Below are 20490 nucleotides of genomic sequence, written 5' to 3'. Positions count from 1 at the left end.
GCAGAAGCCTTTCAGTAGGGCTCTGCTGGGAACTGCCAGAACAGCCTCCCATCAGTGTATTAGCCAGCAAAACAGGATCTGCATAACATAAACTGAATCCTAACTGAAGGACTGATCATTTAGGGGATTCAAGGGTGTCTTTCTTTCCACTTCAGATCTAAAGCTCACACATATATCCAAATGGAAACTTGGAAAAAACATCTACATCCACCATACAACTCTGGGGTCTGAGGCTACTCTTTACAATACCCACAGCTTTTCCTGGTCATCAGAGGACAAAGCAATCCAATATTCTCAAGGTCAGCTCCTTTTCTTTCTTTTTTTTTTGCACAATACATACAAGTGCAGAATGAAGCAAGACTCCCCAGTACAACCTCCTTAATACCTCCAGACATTATTAGAGCATTAGAGTGGTAGACGACAGGCTGCCTGATTTCCTCTGGTACAGAGCAGAACTTTTTTCCTCCCCCAGTACTCATAGAACAACAGAACACCCTGAGTTGGGAGAGTCCCATAAGAATTATCAAGTCCAACTTCTGCTCTGTAATGGGTAAGAGATGGAAAAGCTTCCTTTGCAGTAGGATACAAAGCATAAATGCATACGTCACGAAGTGGGCATGGTCTCCTACTTTCTCTTCCAGCTTTTCCAAGAAGCTCAAGTCAGTTGCTTCACCAGGTCGCAAGCACTCTTCATCCTGAAACAGCAGACACCAGATAGGAGGAGGCTCTTGAACAGACCATTCCCTCCTCAGTAACATTTAGCACCACATTGTTCAGCAAAACTAAAGAGCTTGGTTACGACTTAACATGAGGTCAGCCCCATACAAGCAGTTGCCTGGTTAAAGGTAGAGTTCTGTTTATCTCATTTCAGTCGAACTAACAAAATAAATCAAGATAAATCACATCTGCCATTTTCTTCCAGATTTGGCAATGCCCAGCCTCATCCTTTATTGTTTATAGCCCATTTAAACAAAAAAAGATGACATAACTAGACCCCAAATCCAGACAGACTTACAGGATAGGATTTTTTATCTGGATGAATCAGTCTTTGTTTACAAGGCCTATTTGTTTAGATCCTGAATAACACAGAACCACCACATAATTAGAACTGATTATGAACCACTACAACAGAGCACAGGCAAGCATGATAATTTAAGTAGTACAAACCAGAATGGAAATTATTCCTTTATGCTTCTGCTCAACCAAGTCACAGATGATCTTGTTGTTAAAATACGGAATTGGTTCCCACTGGAAATAAGAGGAGAAAGAAGAGACTGGGGAATGCTCTTCCCCTTCCAGAGATGTGAATCAAATCTAGGCCAAGTTAAACTTCAAAGGGGTTACAGAATGAGATCCTTGGCCATCTTACACATCTCACAGGAGCAATGCAAAAATGAACTCTACAGATTTGGGAATGATCCCCTGACAGAAAGAATGCAAGATATACTGAAGCAGAATAAGCTTAGATGGGAATTACTTAAAATGACAACATACATATACTCAAAGCTTAGCTTTCCACATGGGCACAAGGAAACATTGCAATTAAGACAGGCAAGATGCCTTCTTCATCAGTGATCAAAAGCAATCCATGCAGCAGCTGTTCAAAAGAAACAAAAGGGTGGAGAATAACGAATTACCTCTATTCCTTCCATTTCGTACTCCTCCTGCTCTGCCTTTAAAGTCATCTCAATCAACAGTTGCTGAAGTTTCTCATTGCAGTAATTGATGCAGAATTGCTCAAAGCTTCAGAGTTGTTAAATGAGAAATATTTCATAATCATTTCAGGGACACAGTTCTACTTCTCCCACCACCACCTGCTGTTTTTCCAACCCAAACTCCCAGTTCTCCACAGATCAAACCTCAGAATTTTTAATAAAAAGCAACAAGATTTTTACTTACTTACTGAGCTAACCCAGTGCATTTGCAGCCACCTTTCTTGTTTTGCTGGCACAAGACTATGTTCAAAAAGTCCTGTAGCATTCACCAAACAGCCCCATTGCCATAAGGACAGGTTGCCCCCCACTTTCAGTTGTTACAGTTGTTACCTGTTTGTGTCCAGCACTTCAAAGCCATAGATATCCAGCAGGCCAATGACAGTCTTACGAGTTGAATCCTGTTAAAGACACAACTTGTAACTATTGCTTAAGCTAAAGCTTCTTCCCTGCACATTTTTGTGCTGCTTTCTTCACCTAAATTTCTGTTTCTACTTTGAGATGCCAAAGGAGTGAATCACAGCATCATTAGGGTTGGAAAAGACCTCCAAGGTTATTAAGTCCAACCACAAACCCATCGTCACCATGAGTGGTCACGCTGAAGCAGGCAACTCAGTACAAGAATTATTTAACAAACCACCTTCCACACTTCTTACCTAGCTTTAAAGTTTTTCAACTCAGAGCTGTGGGATGACCCTACATTACTGATTGTGCATGGTATTTGCTCACGTGTGCTGTTGGGCCTTACAGGAGGAGCTCCAAGGCTCTAGGAGGACACCAGACACAGAACCAACCTTGTTGGCTAAAGAGCCATTAATTTTGTTGACCAGCCAAGTGAAAGTCCGTCCATAAATTGCCTTTGCTACAGCATCCCGAGCATAGAATGCCAGATCAACATTCAACGGGCTTAAGACCTAAAAAGAAAGGTATATCAGATGCAATAAAGAATATACCTCATCACAGCAAGCTTCCTCAAAACTAGTTCATACTTCTGGCACAGAGGAACCAGCAACCCTACCAGCTTTGTTTACTTTTATTGTTTCAGACTGATACATCTCCATATGTCAGCAGGATTGCAATAACTACGTTATGGAAAGTACTAAACACAGGAGAACCAAGAGTGCCTTTCCTCACTTCCGTTAGTTTTATTTTATTAAACTTATTACAAACTGCTCCAAGAACAGTTTATACAGTGCTTTTCTCTACTTATGCCGTCTGGTTTTCCAAGAAGCACTCCAGGAACTAAACAAACAGAAACTGTTTGGCTCAAACACATGGCTGCTTGTAAGTCCCTGTTCCTGGCTTTCTAGTAGTTATACTTTCAGCCAGAATATTCAAAACTAAAAGAGTCACCCTATTAAAGTCTCAGGCTAGAACAGCAAGGTAATATGGATGAAGAGAAGGACAGCCAAATTAATCTGCTCCAGTTGAAACACCCCTGGGAGCACAGCTCCTTGCCTGTCCCTGCACTGGTTCCAGCTGCTCAGTACCTCTTCAGAGCGAGCTTCAATCTTCCGATGGGTGAGGGCTTCCTGCAGAATGGACAAGTGGACACCCAGGAGCTGTAGAGAAACAAATAATGCTCTCAGTATGGGCAGCAGGAGACTGCTTAAACAATACTGTGAGATCTGTAGAGAACATCTCCTACAGTTTGAGACTGTTTATAGCTATACAAACACCCAGTTCTTGCTATCATTCCACTCTGGTGAATAGACACAAAGAAAGAAAGAAACAGCAAAGTTAAGACTTCCTTTATACTATTTGTTTTGCTGATACTGTCTAGGAGGTGGGAGATACCTTGGAAATCCACTTGATCTGAGTGCCATTGCGAATGATGGCATGTCCATTGCTATCTTCTTCAAACTGAATGTTCCCAAAGTGCAGGACACTAGCAACTATTCCGAAGAGATGCTAATAATGAGAGATATGCTGTTAGAAAACAAGTTCCTACATCTCCATCTCTCTGCACATGCTCACAAATACATATGAATCCTTAGACGCATCTCCCAGACAATACTCTTTCCATCACTTGGATGGACTTTCGACTTCCATACCTCCAAATCTTTTTCAGTGAAGTCGATGATAGAAAAAGCTTTGCGAACTATTTTCCAGTCATTCTTGTCATTAATAGAGAACACTTTGGCACATCGACCCTAGGAGAAAGAATTACTAAATTTCATTGGTGAAGTGATTTTATCAACTACAAACACAGCCTGGCCATAATACTTTGTTTCCTCAGCTTGTACAGATGCTGTCTGCAGCTGTCTAGAAAGGTTATTGAACTCCTGAACTTGAAACCAACTCATTTGATCAGCTCTTTCAGCAGCAATTACTTGAAACACAGCACTTGGATAGCAATTACCACCAAATGGCGGAGTGCTGTGAATAGCACAGGCTTGCAGCCATCTTCTGTTTTCATGGTAATAAAAGATCAGTACAATTCCAGGCATAAAATAGAGAGATGGCCAAATTCTTACTGACCTGGACAAGATAAGCATACTTCTGAGGGTTGCGCTCCAGCCCAAGCCAGCTGAGCAGATCCTTCTCTCCACCCTCCAATAACTGGTAGAAGATGTGGAAATTCCTCTCTCCATGGTTTTGATGGACAACACGGGATTTCTCAATCAGGTAACTGAGGATGTGCCCTCCCACTGGAGCTCCCTAGCAAAATGAAGCAGTTAGACCGACACTAGAAAGGTGACATCAAGATGGCTGTTCATCCAATGTAGCAGCAAGAAGCAGCATCAGGAGATGCAGGTTACTACTGTTTCTTACCTTCTGTCTTTTTCTATTTCAGGGATAGTATCCACCAGCAATTCAAGATATACCTGAAGAGTTTTCTGTCCTCTATTGCAACTCACACTTTACAACTGCATATATCAAAATTCTACCAAGTACTGCCAGTGTTGCAAGTAATGTAGGAAGCTTTCAGGATATATAACTAGTCACCCCACTCACAAAATGCAAGACCTCTAAAAACAAGGTCAGAATTCTGCAGTGTTAGTAAGAACAAATAAATCCTGTGCTGCCTGGTATGAGTCCAAGAGGCTCACTGATAGAACTTGTTTGAACAGCGGTTCATTAAGTTTGTTCTCACCTTAAAGTCAAATTGGATGTCCATATATTTCCCAAATCTACTCGAGTTGTCGTTTCGCAGAGTTTTTGCATTTCCAAAAGCCTATGAATAAATAGATAAATCAAGTCACTTATAGAGAACCTAATGCAACAGGACAGAGGTTTGCTGCAGTCAAGTCCTGCTAGAAAATTTTAGAGGGATTAAAGAAACACAAACTAATATATTTCATAGCTTTAATATGGATCTCAGCTAAATAAGTTATGTCTCTTTCTAGGATGACTGTAGGCAGCATGATGAGGAACTGTTGTACATTGTACAGTTTCCTCATACTCCCAGTTTCAGTCATCTTTCTGTATAAAAACAAGTTTAATATCACTTAATGTTTAGAAATGTTAAGTGGTTGTGCTACCAAAAGGCTTAATTTACACTATTATTTATGTTATGTGTGCAAACCATAAAAACAAGAGTCCATTCCTGGGTGCAAGTGTACAGACAGGAAAGTCTCATGAAAGGAGGCCATCAGCGGCTCTTCTTCATTGCATTCATCCAGTTTTTACCTCCAGAACAGGGTTTGACAGCAGCAGACGATCACGGACAACCTGCAGCTGTTCCGTAGTTGGACAGGTGACTGCATAGTACTGCAAGATCTTCTTGGATGCCTCTGTCTTCCCAGCTCCACTCTCCCCAGAGATGAGGATGAAATGGTTATTGTACTCACTGCACATCACCCGGTAGGCATTGTCAGCTATGGCATATCTGAACAAGGGTTACAAGAAGGATTCAGAGGGGAAGCATCCATTAGAAATAGGGTGTGCTCCCCAAATAACATCACAAGCACTGGACATGTTGGGAAAGAAGAGCTTTAAACACCAGTCTGCTACCCAAAATCTCTCAGCCTCTGATAGACAGACATCCCTATAGCTCATACACAGTGCCACATGTGTTATCATATCAGCTGAAGCCTTAAGGATTCAACTTACAGATGTGGTGGCAGTTCAAAGAAGTTCACCCCTCGGTAAAGCTGCATCTGAGTGACTGTGTAGATATCCAGTTCTTTGTAAGGGTTGACAGATACAAGAAGAGTGCCAATGTATGTCTGCAAGGAGAAAACACAGAGGTGGGAAATCAGTACCATCACTAGAGATACAGCTTCTTGAGGAGGAGTCGTATCTATCTCAGCATTTTGGGAAAAGACAGCACAGCACTTGCAAGAAGAACAAACAAAACCAAAAGAAAACATAAAAACCTCACCCACCAGCTTCCCCATTTCCAAGCCTCAAAGCCAACACTCAACTTTCAAAACCAACCCTGTTAAGAATGGAGTGGAATCATAAAACAAACGTAGAGTCCTACAACATACACCATTTATTCTGTTTAGATATTCCACTGGGTGAGCACTCTGCTTACTGTCTCAGTGCTCAGTGAAACCAAAGTTGGAAGAGCACTCTCAGAAGCACTAACATTGAAACAGGCACTTACATAGATGAGGTTTTCTTGGTATCGCTTGCGGAGGTTGTTCAGGAAAGCAGCCTCACTGGTGTGGGAGTCCAGAAGCACAAAGTCCTGCACCCCAACTCTGTCCCGGGCTATCAGAGCCCCCTCCATGATGATGTCAGCGTTATCTTCCACCTCTTCCTTCTACAACACAATGGTCATATGGTATAGGCTTAGGAGAGAGCCAGTACCTCCCCATACCTCAGGACAGATCAACCCAGTACAGATAATACCAATGTGTTGTTAACATCTTCCCCAAAGTCAGCAGTTTCACGTCAGTGAGCACACAGATAAGAACTTCCCACAGATACACCCATCAGAACTGTGAATCCCCGAAATAAATGCATCTGACTCAACCTCTAACTACCAATCTCAGTCCTACAATACTACCCTGAGCAAGACCACTAAGTTACTACCAATGCCTTTCACAAGTAGCTCTCAGATATGGGCAGCAGATGTCTCCACACACCAGCAAGAAATCTGCAACATGAAAAGCCCGTCCATCGATCTGATAAAGCTGATTAAGCAGAGATTTGGAATAAAACCCACTAAACCTTCACTACCCTCCCCAACCTGCTTCTCCAAACGCTGAAATAAGCAGAAAGGATGCACTGACACAACGTAATTCCTTCGCACACTCCACTTTCAATTGTTTACAATTAAATTTGACTTTATATTGAAAATAATGCAGAGGATCAAGCTCTTGTTGCAAGGGCTATACAAATTAACCACACACTTACTGTTTCTTAATTAAAACAAGCTGATAATCTCATGTTAGCAAGCAAGCAAGATACTCTTTATTCTATAGTAATATATGTACCATAGGGTGTTATTAAATACAAAGACCTAGGGATTACATGTTTCATAGAATAATTCCAGCTGAAATACTTCCCTTACGATAGAGATTAAAGTTTTTAGCAACTCACCTTTTAGCACTCCTGGGCTCCTGCACACAAGCCCAGCATGTTTGCTATTCCCATACTGCCCTCATGACACCGGAGTTTTTACATCTTGCTGCTCCACCGCTCAAGAGGTGAGTATATAAGGGTTTGAACATGCATTAAAAGAGAAGGCACGGTGTAAAAGGTTTCTGCTAAGTTTTGGCAAGCTCTGGCTTTGGAGGTTGGCTTTCGAATGCCTGCGTAGCTTTGCTGGAAGACGACAGCACATTGGACATTGAAGGCTGTCGGGTTTAGATGGAGGATTTCACAAAAATAAAGAGCTAAAACCCCAAGCTCATAATATGTTGAATAAATCAGAGAGCTGTTAAACAGAGATTTTAATCAGTCTCATTTTTTGTGCAGAATTTTTAAGCACTCATCTATATACTATTGAAGGAATGGTCTGAGCTTTGCAAATTTATGCTCAGCAGCAACGTTACCAAAATACTACAGAGAAGGATGTTCTGACAACACGCTATTTAAATCCTAACCCAGTTTATGAAAAGTCATACTGTACTAACTTCATATGAGGAATTATTACCTTGCTTTCCTTTATTTTTGCCTTGAACAGCTGACACTCATTTTTCCACTCTGATTTGGCCATAGCACAGAGCTCTCTGACAAGGTCAGAGTTTATCACTTTGGCAGAGAGATGTCCCATAAACAATGTTTGCTGGCATTTCAGGTGAGTTTGTTCTGAGCCTGCACTCAGGACAATGTGAGCATGAGAATTTTACCTCCTTTCCAAGCCTGGGGACCTGAAAGAGGAAGGCTGAAACCACAGCGGCCATCCAGCTGATCAGGTTTCCTTAACCTAGTTCTTTCACTCGTATGTTAATTGCTAAGTGACCCTCTGTTCTCTGGCAGACAAAAAAATCCCATGCTCTTTTCTGGGCTGCTTTGTGCTCAGATTTTGAGCATTTTTGCTATCACTGAAGTCTAGTAATTTAATGATCACAGCACAGCTTACCACCTCCCAGCCCAGCCCCACTCCTGAGAGATTTGTCCTTACCTGGTGTCATCCTCAGTAACAGATACCCCTCAGGACTCATCAGCAGTACACATTACCCCAGCATGGTGCTGCCGACTGCTCTTTTTAAAAAGGATTGTTTTCCTTTCCTCATCACTTAACTATAAGCACCAGGAGATTTCTTTCTTGCCTACTGAGACACAAGCTCTACCAGAAAACCTATCCCTGGAGACAGTGAGGGTTTCGTTTTTCCCAAAGAGATTTGTCTATCCACACTAAAAACCACAAGGAGCTAAACTGGATTAGAACAATTTCATGGGACTTGTGGCTTGAGCATGGGCTAAAACAAGGTCGGGAGCATCACAGCGGTGTGTTAGGAAAAGTTTGTAACACAGAAACAAGTCCTGGCAAGCAACAGCTATTAAAAATTAAATTTAAATCAAGTAAACTTTGGAAGATTATTTTCCATTTTTGCTAAAGGCTCAGAACCCATTTTGAACAGGCTCCTAAGTTAATGTTGTTGTTTCTTTGATTTAACACAATAGAGCTGAAGAGATGGGTAAGGAGAAGAACAGTTACAGTGCCACTGCCACTTTGGAAGCACTGAGGAAACAAACCATCCACACATCCCCCATGCAAACACAGAGGTGGGAGCCTTAGATGGACACCAGAGCATCTTTCAGATAACCTCACGCCCACTCAAAGAGGTGAGCACCCAGACCCTTACCAAAGTGTCACACATGCCACCAAACTCCAGATCTAATGGATCCACTCATAAGAACCCACCTCCTCTGCAACAGCAGAAATCTCCTTGGGGCTCTTCTGCTCTCCCCCAAACCATCCCAACCCAATGTGATGTTGGATTCCTTTAGCACCACCCTATGCATTCAGAAGCCTTTTTTCTTCCGTGCTTTACCTCTGTCACCCAAGCAGATGTGCCATCTCCAGCCAACTCCTTCTCCAAAACGTGCTTCTTCCATGAAGAGTTAACAGGGCTGGAGGGAAGGCCTGCTGACACCACGTATCGTGTGTCCTGTTTGTGTGCCTTCCTCCTCAGGCAGGGATCGTAACATCCGTGCTGTTTAATGAATTATCTAACACGCAGTCAACAGTCGATCTTCGATGAGGTTTATGTTTAAGGCCTCATTAAAAAGGCACTGTAAAATATCATCCAAAGGTTGAAGTTGGAGTTTGAAGGCGAAGAAATAGACTCTAACCATCCTGATGCGTAATTCGAGCAAATCCATATACAAAGCACCGCTCCTGAACGGGCTCATCCCTTCCAGCAGCTCTTAGCTTCGCTCCCCACTAGAGGTCACTGCGAAACCCATTTTAATTCTCAGCCAAAGTTTCCAAAGGTTTTCCCCTGCAATAGGCGGGTTCCCCCTGCCCCACTACCCCAAAATGGCTCCAGCCTGGGCTACAGTCAGTGCTGGCTCCCAGACAATCTTCCCCCCACACGGACACACAAGTCAGCATTAACAGACAAATTTCCTATGGTTACTTCCCTGCATAAGCAGCCAACAGAATGAAAGCTGTCTGCTTGGGCATCCAGCGACCCACGAGCAACAGTAAATGTCCCCTCACTTCTGCTTAACCACACTTTCAAACCTGTGATGCTCTCAAACCCATTAGGAGCTTTATATTTAAAAGCTTCAGGCCCAAACCCAACCTCTCCAAGTAACAGAGATGTCCTTCAGAAGGAGCTTAGAGAAAGCCAAAAGTTGACCTATGGACCACAAAATAGCTGTGTTTGGTCTTACAGCAACATCAAGGAGTTAGATATCTTACCTTGTGGCTCAGAGTCATTGAGGAAAAAAAAGGTGACAGTAAGATCTGGGGAGCTGAGTAGAGCAAAAACATTTTCAATTTGTCCTCAGCTAGATTGTAAGAGGAACACTAAAAGACTTAAAATTTTAACACCCAATAATTTGTATTTCTAATAGAGAACAGGAAAACCACCTGTTTAACATCTGTTTCCCAACAAAATCAATCAGTTTTTGCTAACAGGGTCAGATAATTCTTACTGACAAGAGCACACTTGCATTACGATCTCTGCAATAAGGCTTCCCACCCCCACTGACAGCCAGAGCCTCTGGACACAGCAACCCTAAGGCACAGCTCAGTCTATTTGTTCGGCTCTGTCTCCAGCTGGCATCCAAAGGAATCCATTGTGATACCCAAATTGTTCTTCTATTGTTACCCTCTTGAGATCCAAGCGAATGAAGTTCATGCCACAGGAATGCAGCACAGTAAGCAGGCATCTCTGGAGCCATCTGATGTAAAATAGAAGTGAGAGCCTCAGGCCTGCTCGAGACAGATGAGCTTGGAGCAACACCACTAACAGATTCCTTTAGGAACGTCAAAGCTCTGTTTTGGAAATAGTCATTGACTGCAACGGGCAGCGCTCCTTGACCCGGTCCTGCACCCCTTGTGCTCAACAGGAATTTGCTCATTAAGGCTCGTCAAAATGGGATGGAGGCACTGCAAGGGTTACACCAAGGAAACTCCCTGGGCTCTGCTCCACTAAAGGTTATCCAAAGAGACTGTCCAAAAGGGCAGCGATAGAACTTGACCATATAGAAAGGGGTAAGAAAGATGTCCTGAGACAAAGACAGCACAGCTGGAAGCCAAAGGCTGTTTCCCACATGGCCAGGTCAGCAGGAGAGCAAAGATGGGCACCAGCAGTACTATGACCTCCCTCAAACCCAGCAGCAACTCCAAGGCCAGGCTCTCATCATGCCATAGTGCTGGTGGAAGGGCTGCATGCAGCTGCTCTGAGAGGAGCCTGGATCCCTTCCTGCCCTTCCAAAGGGGCATTCAGAGTCTGCAGTCATCATAGAGATAGTATTGCTGCATACTTGGCAATAATACTTGGGACAATGAATTACTGCACCAGAATAATGGCAAGGACAGGGAAATAATCCCTCCTGCTGTAGAAACTCTGGTACATCTCCTAAGAATTAATCTGTTCAGAGCAATTTTCAAATACACTTAAAGTGTGCGTAAAACCAATGGAAGCAGATCAGATCTGCACCAAGAAACCACACTACATCTGTACGATTACAGCATCAAACATATTTTAAAGCTTTTCTACAGATATTTCAGTTAAACCAGCCTTTATGTCTCTGGAAACCTCTACCATGATTTTACAGAAAGCAGAGCACTGCACACCAACTGTACTTGGGAACACGGCAGTGATGCCAAAGAGCCACGTCTTGGGTCTGTAAGGCAGCACTTGAGAAGCGCATACAGTAGCTCGGGATGTCCCAAGGCAGCAGAATTCATAAATACAATTACACTGTGGAAAAATTTACACATTGTAACCTAATTTTTTGTCAAAAGAATACAGAATAAGAGGGTTTTAAGGTTAATCAACAGCCTAGGGAAACGCCAACAATTCTTAAGGCCTCTTGTCTGTATCCAGGGAATAGCCCACTATAGACTTGTTAAAGGGTGACTGTCTGTCTTTCTCAATAGAAGAGAGGTCGAGGTGAACTACTTCACTTTCATAAATCAAAAGAAAGAAAAAAAGTGAGAAAATCTCTAGAGTTCAAACATTTCTTTAAAACCCAAACTTTAAATACTAAATGGGCTTCATGGCTGCCATTTTGAAAAACATTAGTTTGCCAAAGGACCCTTTTGATTTCTATTGGAAATGTAAGAGCTCACAGATAATCCATTGAGAATCAAGCCCCCACAAAAGGCTCTCTGAAACAATCGTGGTGCTTGTGAAGGACAACATTTTTGTGCGCAAAATAAAACATTTTAATGCGCTACAATCCATTACACATATATTCCTCCATTTCCTTTCAGTAATTATTCATTAGAAAACATTTAACGTCACTGCAGATTTCACACTGGGCAGTCTGCACACAAAGGAGAAGAGTTGGCCCATTTATAAGGGACTGAGGCCTTCTTTTCTAATCTGAGAAACTCCAAGGAGGTGGGGGCTGCTGGACACAACAGGCAGGCTAAATTGTGCGGTTAACGGTCAAAGCCCCCCTGCCTACTTTGACACTCATTTAAAGATGACAGCGAACAATAGAGATTTGTTCTTAGCAACTCTTTCTTGTTATGCGGTCTACATGGGCTAAGCCGGGCAGCTCAACGCTCCGAGCTGCTCCTGGTGCTCAGTCCCACCTGCCACAGCTCTCCCTCCTCGGGCTGTGTGCTTCTCGACCCCCCCACTCCCCATCCTTTCCCCACTTTAACACAATGAGACAGGTAAAGAATATCATTAAAAAGAGTCCCATTCAGCACGTCAGCTTTAATAAAACAATTGCCTGTCGGGTTAATATGAGCAGCTCGCATTTTGGGTTAGGGCCAATAGTGCTGCTCCTTCTGAGCCAGGTTGGTGAAAGCAATCCTGCCTAAAATTCCCAGCCCACCTCCAGGCTCCCAGTGCTCTCAGGTTATAGCAATGTCAGCAGGCACCAATGACATTACGAGTATCTGACTTACAGTGCATAACCTCTAAACCACTACAAACATGTAAGGAACAATCAATTCCCTTCATCAGCTCAGTCTGCATTCAGCAGAAATTCAGCGAGTTTTCCTCAGATATACCAACACAAATCCGGAGGGGAGAATGCTTTGGACATCAGAAAGCAATGCAAAGTTGGCCTGTACAACTGCCTCTCTCAAGAGGTGTAGAAGCAGAACGCAAACTAGCTGGGCAGTACCTATAACACAATAAACCCAAACCAAGATTTCAGCACCGGGTCCCAGAGTAAAAGCTATTAACTCCACAATGGAGCCCTAAACAGAGTAGGAAGGGACTGTTAAAGGTAATCTAGTCCAACCCCCCTGCAGTACACAGGGACACCCACAGCTCCATTGGGTGATCAGAGCTCCAGCCAGACTGACCTTGAATGCCTCCAAGGTCAGGGCATCCCCGCCTCCCTGGGCAACCTGTGCCGATGCTTAAGTCCCATAATAAAAGCCATTACCTTTGCAATGGAACCCAGAAAAATCAGAGGTTCCTCTGTCAGCTGCTGCAAACCAGTCACCTGCACAGGCTGCAGTGCAAGATGCAATCCATGTGAATTACAGCAAAAGTCACCCACACGCTCACGTTAACTTACAGCATGTGCTTACCCTGGGCCTGGCTTGTCAAGCTTGAAAAAGCACCAGATGCCAAGGCTGCAGTTTTAAAAGCAGGACGGGAGAGCTCAGAAGGTTTATTTGAAAAGGCTGTGAGCTCAGCCTCATTCTCTAGATGGGAGTTTATTGGTAAATAAACTACTTGAGCAGAGTCTAGAGAGGCAACACAGTGCAGCAAGGGAACAGTCTTGGGAATAAACAGCAAGCCTCCCTCAAGTCAATTCAGCAAACATCTTTATCCAACTTTCCTTGTTGGTTTAGCTTTCCTGGACCACCACACGCACAAAGCACTTAGCTAACAAGCATTTCAATGCAATAGTCAAGCACGAAGACGTTTTGCTGATAGGACCAGTCTGATCACAGCAGCTGTGTGAATGTGTGAGAGTGAGTGACAGCACAGCTGTCCACTTGTCACCAGGATGGGGACAGAGAAGGAGAACTAGAGGAACATAGAGGTCTAAGTTACTTTCGCTCCATGCTGGGTGCAAAGCAGAAGGACATCCCCACCTTTCCAGGCCCTCTTTTCCACTGAACACAAGAACACCATCTGCTCTCCCTCTTCAACTAGGTGACAGTCCTTTCCCTCCTCCTTAGCCACACTGCTCACCCCAAATAACCCCAGATATAGTTCTCCTCCTCTTCCTTCAAGCAGGAAGAAGTATCATTATTCCCCATACAGTGCCAACCAGGCACCTAGTCTGCTGACAGAGCAGTCCCTCCTAACTTAGCTGGAACACACATTGGTATAAAAGCTTACAAAGAGCTCTGAACTTACCCTCACTTCTTCCATATTGCCATAAGATGTAGCCTAAAACAAGCCAAGCAGAAAAGGAACAAATCAACCTCCACCTTTAGAACAGAGCATTACTCTCTAACTGCATTACACACTGCTACAGCAGTAGTGGATGGAGAGAGAAACGACTCAGCTGTAGATCCTATGATTAAAAGGCTGACACAGGGAAATGTAATCAACTGCAACAAACCTGCTAAGACAGGTGCACTAAGGTGTACTACATAGAGAGGAAAGTTTTAAAGCAGCAACAGTACTAACATCTCAGATGTGATCCTGACTGCTGTGGTGCAGCTGGTGTTAAAACTCATTCTTTTTCCCCTCACATAAGGAAAAAAAGAAGAAAGGTTTTGTTTTTAATAAACTAGCAATATATGTTCCTGGCTGTCTTGAAAATAAGATCTGCTCTCATGCTCTACCCAGAGCCATCAGCTGCTCGTACTCAGGGCTCTGTACAGTGCCTGGCTGTCCCAGCTTCATATGGAGCAACAATTATCACAGTAATGAATGCTCTCAGCCCACTTGCTGTAATTCTGTCTCCTGTCATTAATACAGTAAATAACCAGATAGGGAGTCCTGTCTGAGGATAAAAATAAAGGCTGTGCCAAACTCAAACCATATGCAAGTTGCTGTTCAGTCCCCAACAGCTCGCATGGCAGATAATGTCTCCTTTGTCTCGCCTTTCATTCTGTTTGTAAAATCTCCATTTCCACGGCAGGTGGCCACATCCCCTCCCCCCAGCCTGGAGCAGAGTCCCCAAAGAGCTCGGAGCAGAGAACATAAGGAAAGCTTGGTTCTAAACAGGAGAAATTCCTCCACACCTTGCAGCGACGATGCTGCAAACCTGAAGATAAATGCTTATCAGATAGGAAGATTTTGTGTCTCTGGTGGCTTGCAGCTCGTTAAGGAGCTGTTCCAGGAACGAGTTGCATGTGACATGGCAGCAGGGCTTGGGGACACCGGAGCTGTGTCACAGCACCAGGGCTCACAAGTTGGTGAGATATGCAATGGGGACACACAGAGCGCATCATCCAAGGAGCCACTCTTGGGTATACTGGGATCACTGCAGTGATTTCAAGGTCTTTAAAGCTGACCTTCAGAAGGACAAAGCAGGAAAAAGGAGCAGGATATTCTGCTCTGGGTGTTTCGGAACAAGAAATGCAGGTCTTGGCTGTGAGTTTGGGAGGATAAATAGAGAACGAGCAGGTTTAATACCAGCAGGGCCAACAAAGAGGCACAGAGCTGTCTGACATGGGCAAATGATTTTTCTTTTGAGCATGTGTTTTTTTGTCTGATAACTGCAATTTATGTCACATATCTGGCAAAGTGTACAATGGTGGAAAGGAAAATTCCCACATCAACTGCAAAAGCCTCCAGCTACTAAAAGCTGTTTCTCATTTAACCAGACCAAGCACTATACAGTAAACACACTGACAGTCCCATGCAAAGTAAAAAGCTTCCAGTGTTGCACTAAGCAAAGCTCCGATTGATTTATTGGATAAATGGATAAATTTAATGGATAAATTGGATAAATCTTTCGGAGCTTTGCTTAGTGCAACACTGGAAGTTTCTTTACAGGATGATACCACAGCTGTGGGACATCCCCATCATCTCCGAGTACTGCACCCTGTGCCCCAACAGACTCAAACACACATCATTCTCTGAATGGTACTATAACACATCAAAGCCAAACTGATATTACTGCCTTTTGCTCTGCGTTCTCACCAGACGTAAGATGTGGAAGGAATTAATTACAGCTGATTAAAAATTAAATCCTCTGTCTTGCCTTTGGTTACTGTATTTCTCTCTCTGACTCAGAACATGCAGCTTAATGCTCCGTTACGCTCTGCCTCTGTTCCCTTTTATATGGGAATAATTTGCTTACTTCTCCTTGGCTTCAGCACTGTCATTTGGTGCTTACAGTGCCAGCTGCTCAGCCCTTCCAACCCAGCCTGCCAGGGTCCCTTCCAACCCAAGCCATTCTATGATTCTGTCATTCTGTAAGTGGAATGCCTGCCAGGTAGATCACAAGAATTTCTCAGTGCTATTCATTCATCTACAAGCTCTAGATAGAGAACATCCAGGCTACACATAGCTCTGTCCTACAAGACCACCACCAGGTTCTGTGATGAGGATTGACGTAGATCACTGGAGGCACAGAGAGCCATCTCAAGTCTGTGACCACTGTTGGAACAGGCCAACTTTGGAATATTTGAAGCATTCAGAAAGAATAAAATGGACTATTTCAGAAAACAGCCTGTGTTAATGATGCAAGACATCTACAGAGGTCTTACAGAGCTTTCCCTGTCAGTTTTGCTACAATCTATGGCAACAGAAAGTCATAAGCAGACACCTAGAAGCGTGCATCTTCATTGCAAGAGCTGTTAGGAACCTTTGACTGTTAACATCCTGCTGGAAAAAAAAGAAGCAAGTGGTTTGAACCTGGAGTTCCATCTGTCACCACCTCTGTCAAGACCTCATTAGCATGCAAGTGAGATGTCACTCAGTCACAGCTTCCAAGAAATTTCCTTGCCAAAGTCTACCAAACTAAATTACTCAGTAGAGAGGGAAAATGCACATTTATGAATATACAGGCTACGCGTTAAAGGCGCATTGTCCAAGATCAATGCAGTTTTGCACCTCAGAGGTTTCTTAAATGAGTCTAGATATTTTTTGGTTGAATTATATCAGCTGTGTGCTTTATAAAAGTATTATTTCAAAGTCATTCTACCACCACCTAACCTAACTCAAATACTTGCTAATGCAGTTAACAGAAATTGGAAGTACACCTCTAGCTGCTAATACATCTATTGCTACAGCCACTAATAGTTAAAGTTACCTGAGTATCCATCTTGAATGCTGTTAAAGTCAGCTGATAACAATTATTCCAGCTAAACCATTCAAAAGGTGCTTTGAACTTGTTTATGGTCCTTCGTCACACTGTGCAGCCAGGTAGGAGGCTATGTTCTCACCTGAACAGAATACCATCAATAATTTAGAGTGTGAGTCAGGGACTTTGTCCTATGGCACTTGCATACGCATCATGGCCACTTTTCCAAGATAAGAACTAGAAACTGTATCTTCCTTGAGATTACATTGCAGACACCAGTGATCTTTGATTAGTTGGTATAAGTGTTTTATGTTAATTACAAGCTACCAAAATAAGTGACTGCTTCTGTCTGCTGTATTAAAACTAGAGTCAGCCCAAACCAGGACTCTGCAGACAGTGGTGGGTGCTCACCTGCTTGTTGAAAGACCTGGAGGCCAGAAGCTGTAGGAGAGGCCTAAGCTGGAAGCTCTAAGGTTAATAATGTATATTCCCTTGTTATAGTATCTCTTTTCCCAGGTTGAGGCTAAGACGTGCTTAAAAATTAAAAGAGCAGATATCCCACAAAGGAGGAGCAGATGCTAAGACTACACATTCAACTTTAATGTGATTCCAACTCAGAACGCCTATTTTGCTAACTTTCCTGTATTACTGCAGCCCCTGTGATCTTTAACCCCACTGTATAACGTGTTATTCCCTAAATAAAACAGAATCAAAATAATTTCATTTTAATTTCATAAAGAAAGAGTACCTGACACTCACATATATTATATATTTTCTTCTTCCTGACCTTTCTTTCTTTCTGCAGGGTCCTGATGGTGCAACCAGACCCTGAGGAAAGGCATTTCTACCTCTGCTGGCAACCTTGCAGTGCTGTCCTCACACTCCATCCAACAAGCCAATGGAAAATCAGACCACAAGGAATTAAAGGATAGAAGGAAATACTGCTCTTTGCTGACAAATGCAAAATGACAATTAACTTGGGATCGACGTGCTATGATGGGTAGACACAAAAGGGGCTCCTCAGTAAGAAGAAAGCAATTTTTTTTTGCTACACAGCCTTGAGAATTTAACCCAGAACTCTGCATCACTTCAGCATTCACATGCGCTAAAATAGAGATGAGAATGTTATACTGCGTTCCTCTTTGCAGCACAGAGTGATGGGTCCACTTCTATGGACAGTTTGAGGAGGTGTCTCACACAAGAAGCCATTCAATGTGATCTTCCTCAGCCACTCTGCACCTGGGTATCTGGCCTCATTACAGAGGAATATTTTAGCAGTCAGATGTAGCTTCATGCTACAGTACCTTTGTGCAGACAGATCACCTTTAGTGACTATTTATTTCAGGAGTTCAGATTCCTGCCTTCCTGTGACATGATGAATGACTTTTAAGTAACATAATATCTGGTTTCCTCTTCTTTAACACACCCATTTCATTGCCAGTTGTCTTCAGTGACCAGATCTAGGATTGTTTGCAGTCAAATCAAATGGGAAAGAGAAACTCTTTACCACATGCCCAGCCTCCTCTTGTACATTTTTAATTGAATTCTTGCTTGTTTTAAAATCGCTATCAATTATTCATTCCTGAACTTATTAACTCTGAACATCACAAGTAATAAATAGGACTGCTCTACTGCTCAGTCAGAAGTACCAGAGATTCTACCATCATTGTTGGGCACTGAGAAAGACATCCTGGCCTATCAGGCCAGCACTCAGTCCTCTCTTTCATCCCCAGCTTTAACATTTGAAAAGGGTACTTTTTGTTTATGAGCTAAATTAAATCCTTGATGTTTTGCTTATAACCCACATTCATTCCCAAGCCAGCTGGGAGGAAGCAAACAAAGTAATAAAACAACAAAATCAACAACAAAAACCCAACAGAGGGAACGGGAGATAATTTGATCCCGGTAACACAGAGCAAAACTGAAACCTGCGCTCTCCGTGTGATCTCAAAACCTCTCTGTACTGCATGCTGACAGCAATCATACCATCACAGGAGATCAAGCATTTCAAGATGCAAGGCTCGTCTGTCAAATCAGATTCAAATACATTATTCTCATGCTGCATGCAAGGCCCAGCAAGCAGCCTTAGCACTGCTGAGTGGAAGGTGGTGCCATCTGCATACACCCACAGAGCCATCACCAGGCCTCAGGTGGGCACAAGGCTTCAACCAGTGTAGGCCCTCATGTAGCCATAGGTATAGCTTTATTCTGCTAGCAATGGAGGAGGGGAGGTATGTGAAGCAGCTGGAAGGGGTCAAGGTGCTCCCTGGGATAGTGTTTCTTGTCACTGGAAGCAGACCCAATAATAACTGGGAATGTTAAATCAATTTCTTATGATTTAATAAATGCAACTGTAACTTACCAACCTGTGGAGCTTATGACTGGATTGATAGAGGAGTTCAGACCTGGACGCAGCCCTGCTCAGCCATCAAGCAGTCGGTGTGCATTTACCAGAAATTGCCTTCTGTGCATATGATAATGCAGTACGAAGCAAACCTGTTTTAAAGCAAACAAACACAAAATCAAGCCTGCTTTCTAATACCTGAGCTGCTTAAGTCTGCCTCATCTCAGTCTTCCCACAGTATTACACTATACATATCTCATAAACACACCCTGAGAGCTTCACTTTCACATCTATAAACACAACTAACGGCGCTTCCTTTTCCTTGCATAGCTTCTGTGAATATTCAGACACAAACTGTTGTGCAACTCTCAAATGCTAATGTGTAAGAAGGCAATTAAAAATGCCAAAGATAGATAGAGGGCTCCTAGGAGAATGTAAAGCTGTAAAAAAATCTATTTCAAACTCACTTCTCATGCAGGTCACTAAATCTGTGCCTATAATATTAGGAGTGTGCTGGCTAACTGGCCACTAACTATACAAAAGCCTTTTCTCTCCAAGTTCAATCAAAAGGACAACAGCATATGACAGACCCCTTGTATCTTTTGGTATTTTAGCCTGTCACAGCAGGGACCTCCTGCAGTGCTAGGAAAAGAAGGTTTTTTTTTTTTTCACTGGCCAAGCTACAGCTAACAAAAATACCTAATGAGTAGAGGAGCTCATGCATTTAGCTATGTCTAAAGTAGCATGTGCACACTGAATGCAGGCATAAAAAAATTAATTCCAGAAATCCCACCAGATATACTTTCAAGTGACTGTTCAGAAGAAAAAAATACTGTTTTCTGGAACTGTTTTTACTTGAATTAAACACATTGGGAAGGAATATATGCAACAACCAGATCCACCTACAAAAAGGGAAAAGGAACTTCTGCCCTACACCTTGAGCACTATCAGTACCTTATGTCCTGCAGGATCCTGATCTGACTATTCCCCTCCTCTCCCTAACACTCATCTCTCTCCCTATTAATGATCTCCACCCCTCTCACCTGTATTACAGTTTTTCACCATCCCAGCCAACTTTGCCTCAATGTGGCATGAAGCCAGGTGAGGTTAATGGACCTTAGGGCACAGCATGTGCTCTGGTTTGAGAATGCAGTGGAGAAGCTGCAGGTGGGAGAGTTGTATGATAGTATATCCCCTATCAGGGACACCTGAGTTTCACATCAGGCT

General features: G+C 43.1%; 1 protein-coding gene across 10 annotated transcripts in view; it reads right to left on the bottom strand.

Annotated features, from left to right (window-relative positions):
- Positions 1-20490, bottom strand: part of MYO1H (myosin IH) — a 34275-nt gene that overhangs the window by 7853 nt on the left and 5932 nt on the right. For 2 of the 10 annotated variants that reach the window (XM_015878508.2, XM_032447892.1), the window contains 14 exons: positions 19282-19415; positions 6268-6426; positions 5769-5884; positions 5346-5544; positions 4810-4890; positions 4194-4373; positions 3767-3865; positions 3510-3623; positions 3203-3274; positions 2507-2626; positions 2046-2113; positions 1638-1743; positions 1168-1248; positions 604-695 (listed from right to left, as the gene is read on the bottom strand). In XM_015878508.2, the coding sequence (XP_015733994.1) occupies positions 604-695; positions 1168-1248; positions 1638-1743; positions 2046-2113; positions 2507-2626; positions 3203-3274; positions 3510-3623; positions 3767-3865; positions 4194-4373; positions 4810-4890; positions 5346-5544; positions 5769-5884; positions 6268-6393 (1454 nt within the window). In that variant the 5' untranslated portion in view covers positions 6394-6426; positions 19282-19415. Of the gene's footprint in view, positions 1-603; positions 696-1167; positions 1249-1637; positions 1744-2045; positions 2114-2506; positions 2627-3202; positions 3275-3509; positions 3624-3766; positions 3866-4193; positions 4374-4809; positions 4891-5345; positions 5545-5768; positions 5885-6267; positions 6427-9109; positions 9473-13145; positions 13262-13293; positions 13402-14074; positions 14193-16928; positions 17057-19281; positions 19416-20217; positions 20302-20490 lie in introns of those variants that run through there. The other 8 variants (XM_015878506.2, XM_015878509.2, XM_015878505.2 and 5 more) reach the window with 8 other exon arrangements.

The sequence above is a fragment of the Coturnix japonica genome, chromosome 15 (assembly GCF_001577835.2).
Source record: "Coturnix japonica isolate 7356 chromosome 15, Coturnix japonica 2.1, whole genome shotgun sequence".
NCBI classification, from domain to species: Eukaryota; Metazoa; Chordata; class Aves; order Galliformes; family Phasianidae; genus Coturnix; species Coturnix japonica.
The sequence above is the reverse complement of the archived record's forward strand: the minus strand, read 5'-3'. Positions and strand labels throughout refer to the sequence as shown.